The sequence below is a fragment of the Halyomorpha halys genome, unplaced genomic scaffold (assembly GCF_000696795.3).
Source record: "Halyomorpha halys isolate HHAL.00 unplaced genomic scaffold, Hhal_1.1 Scaffold540.1, whole genome shotgun sequence".
In the NCBI taxonomy this organism is placed as follows: Eukaryota; Metazoa; Arthropoda; class Insecta; order Hemiptera; family Pentatomidae; genus Halyomorpha; species Halyomorpha halys.
This window is the reverse complement of record NW_027114507.1, coordinates 252833-255701: the sequence shown is the minus strand read 5'-3', so window position 1 is coordinate 255701 and position 2869 is coordinate 252833. Positions and strand designations below refer to the sequence as shown.

Sequence of the window (2869 nt, the reverse complement as noted above, 5' to 3'; positions counted from 1 at the left end):
TTCTATGTGTATTCCATTTAATTATTCTTAATCAGTATATAACACGGTATAATCATCTCTCAATTTTGACTTTACTAAAACATAACTTGTCGCATTAGGAAATTATTGTATTGCTCTATGGCTTACCTGCCTATTGCATAAATTTAGGCCTCATAAGTTTTCATTCCTGAATTTCAGGATTAAAAACTTGTGATTTTATGAACAATGGGCTGGCACAGCCATTGCAGTAAGTGAATCTTCCATCATTCTACATAAATGAATACCAACAAACATTTATGTTAGGAATCGACACCATGTGTGACAAACAAATGACAAAGACTGACAACACTAAGGTAACGAGCAATCACTGTCTCTTGTCATGATTGTAAAATTTAAGTGAGCCAATGTAATATCTAGACCATCTCGATAAGTGCATAATATATCCGGTAAAGTATATTATGCACTTGAATTTCTTTGATGCAGCAGATTTCCATATGTGTATCATCTGCTTAACAATGTTTTGTATAATGCAGGTGAAAAATATGTTGTACTATAAGTATGTTTAGTATTAAGATGCATGTTAAAAAATCTAATTTGGACCCTATGATTGTTAGTACGCTTCTATGTAGCAAAATGCTTCCAATCATTGTAAAAAATAAAGTATGATTCTTGATATTAAATCAATTAAAATTTATAAAAACCAGTCAAATGAAAGCTGAAGGGATTTCCAAGGAAAAAAAAAAAAAAAAGCATATTACATATCAACATTAATTTCGTTTTTGTGCACTATTTATGACTGTTTGATATTTATATTATCGTCTGTGTTTTAAATAAATGTATTGATCTCAATAGGTGTTTTAGAAACTAATATATCAATATATAATATTAATGTTAGTTTCGTTAGATCTATATCATCAAAATAAATAGATGTTTTAATTCCTTAATCTTAGCCATATGGTGTGAAAATTATTAAATGGATCTATCTCCGATTTGTTTTTCATATGTTTCCCTTGAGGGTAGGCTCATTCATTTTTACTGCTTCTTCACATTATAAATACTAGGTTTAAACAAAAAAGGAAAAAAAACGAAAGAAGTAGGCTGAAACATTTATTTGCTTAAACATTAAGAAAACATAAAAAAGCTGAAGACATCACTCTGGTCACCTATCAGGCATATAAGTGGTATATATTCTTCCTCGATGATGATTAATGGCATCCCAATTGACACAAGCAAGAGACTTTGGATTCATCGAATCTGTAAAAAATTTCCCATCTAAGTGGTCCATTTCATGCTGTACTATCCTAGCAGACCAGTCCTTGGCCTCCCAACTCTTTTCTATTCCATCTTGGTCAGTACCTGATCACAAATTTTTTTTTTACTTTTAAGAATATTTGAAACCTAATTGTTTTGCATATGAAAAATTATAATTCTTGTAGCTTATGAAATAGGGCTGCTCTCAAAAAAATAAATAAATAATAATAATACTGTTTGAATATACTTTCATTGAGGAAGTTTCTAATCTAGCTTGAGAAATATTTTAATGTCTCATTGTGGAGACAAAGAAAGGTAAAGAAAGTTTAAAAAAATACATAGATAAGGCTTTAAAGTTGTCTTGAGAAGAAATTATAAATAAAATATTAATTATTTTTGTTGACATAAAAAATAAATAGGGCAAACAAGATTTGTGTTTTAAATAAAACCAATCAATTGGAAAAATATTGATTAGACTGAAGAAACATTAACGATAGACATGTTCAAATTAAGTTTATTATCATAAACAATATAACTTGGAATTAGATCAAAGTTAAATAAACCAATTATATCTACGTTAGTGAAAAGGCTTAGAAATGCAATAACAATAATTGTTGATACCATGACAAAAAAATATATTTTAAGAAATTTACAAGAAATTAAAGAGAAGAATACAAATAATCACAATATAATAAATTAAAAAAGACATTAATACTTCTGAAAAAATTAATAATTATAATAAAATTTAAAAATAACCTCTTACCAAATAAAAATGGGAATAACTTCTATTTAACTACGGACACGATAATATTTATAAAATATCATGACTAAAATGAAGTAGTGAAATAAAAAACTTAATGATAAACATTTATTTATGATCAATACTAAATGGAACGTGAAAAATCAATAGTAAGGTTAAAATTTTAAAAAAATAAATCCTAAATGTCATTGTAGTCATCATTCAGGCACTGCATATAAATATATAACTTTTAACAACAAAAAAACTGAATGAGGCTAAACAATATTAACTAATTGAAGATACAAGTGGATTAAGGTATGGAACAAACATATGAAGATTCTGAGATAAATTAAATTAAATTTTTTTTTTCTATTATAGTGGAAAACTAACAAAATTGAAAGCTTAGAAAAATTAATCAAAGTGCAGTGTAGGAAGAAATATTCAAAATATTCTTCCAAAGAAAAATTTTTATTTTTCCTAAAATATTACTTAGCACCTTCATCCACTCTAATCTTCAATTAATCAAGAAAAAAAAATCTGATAAATAAAGCTTATGTACTTTCTAGTTTAATTATTTATAGAAAGAAAAAAATATTAGAAATAATATAAGCTTTCTTGTTTTGAAGACTAAAATTGCAGCTGCAATTCATACCATAAACAATTAACAACAGTTAAAGAGAATACATACCACTCAAAAGAATCCTCTTAAAGCGAGGAATTTCAGCACTGAAACCACGCATGCTTTCACAACATTCTTCATCATCTATCCTATCATATTCAAGAATCTTCATTTTAGGATTCACCCAAATCTACAAAAATTATACAGGATGAAAAGAAACAAAAGCATAAGAATATCTAAAAGTTGTCTTATGTATTAATTAAATATTTGTTTTAAAACTA

The 2869-nt window shown here is 26.7% G+C and overlaps 1 protein-coding gene across 2 annotated transcripts in view; it reads right to left on the bottom strand.

Annotated features, from left to right (window-relative positions):
* Positions 1–1073: 1073 nt before the first annotated feature.
* LOC106684047 (peptide deformylase, mitochondrial) overlaps positions 1074–2869 on the bottom strand; it is a 4656-nt gene continuing 2860 nt past the window's right edge. For both annotated transcript variants that reach the window (XM_014425888.3, XM_014425887.3), the window contains exons 4-5: positions 2658–2778; positions 1074–1335 (exon numbers count right to left, since the gene is read on the bottom strand). In XM_014425888.3, the coding sequence (XP_014281374.1) occupies positions 1139–1335; positions 2658–2778 (318 nt within the window). In that variant the 3' untranslated portion in view covers positions 1074–1138. The remainder of the gene's footprint in view (positions 1336–2657; positions 2779–2869) is intronic.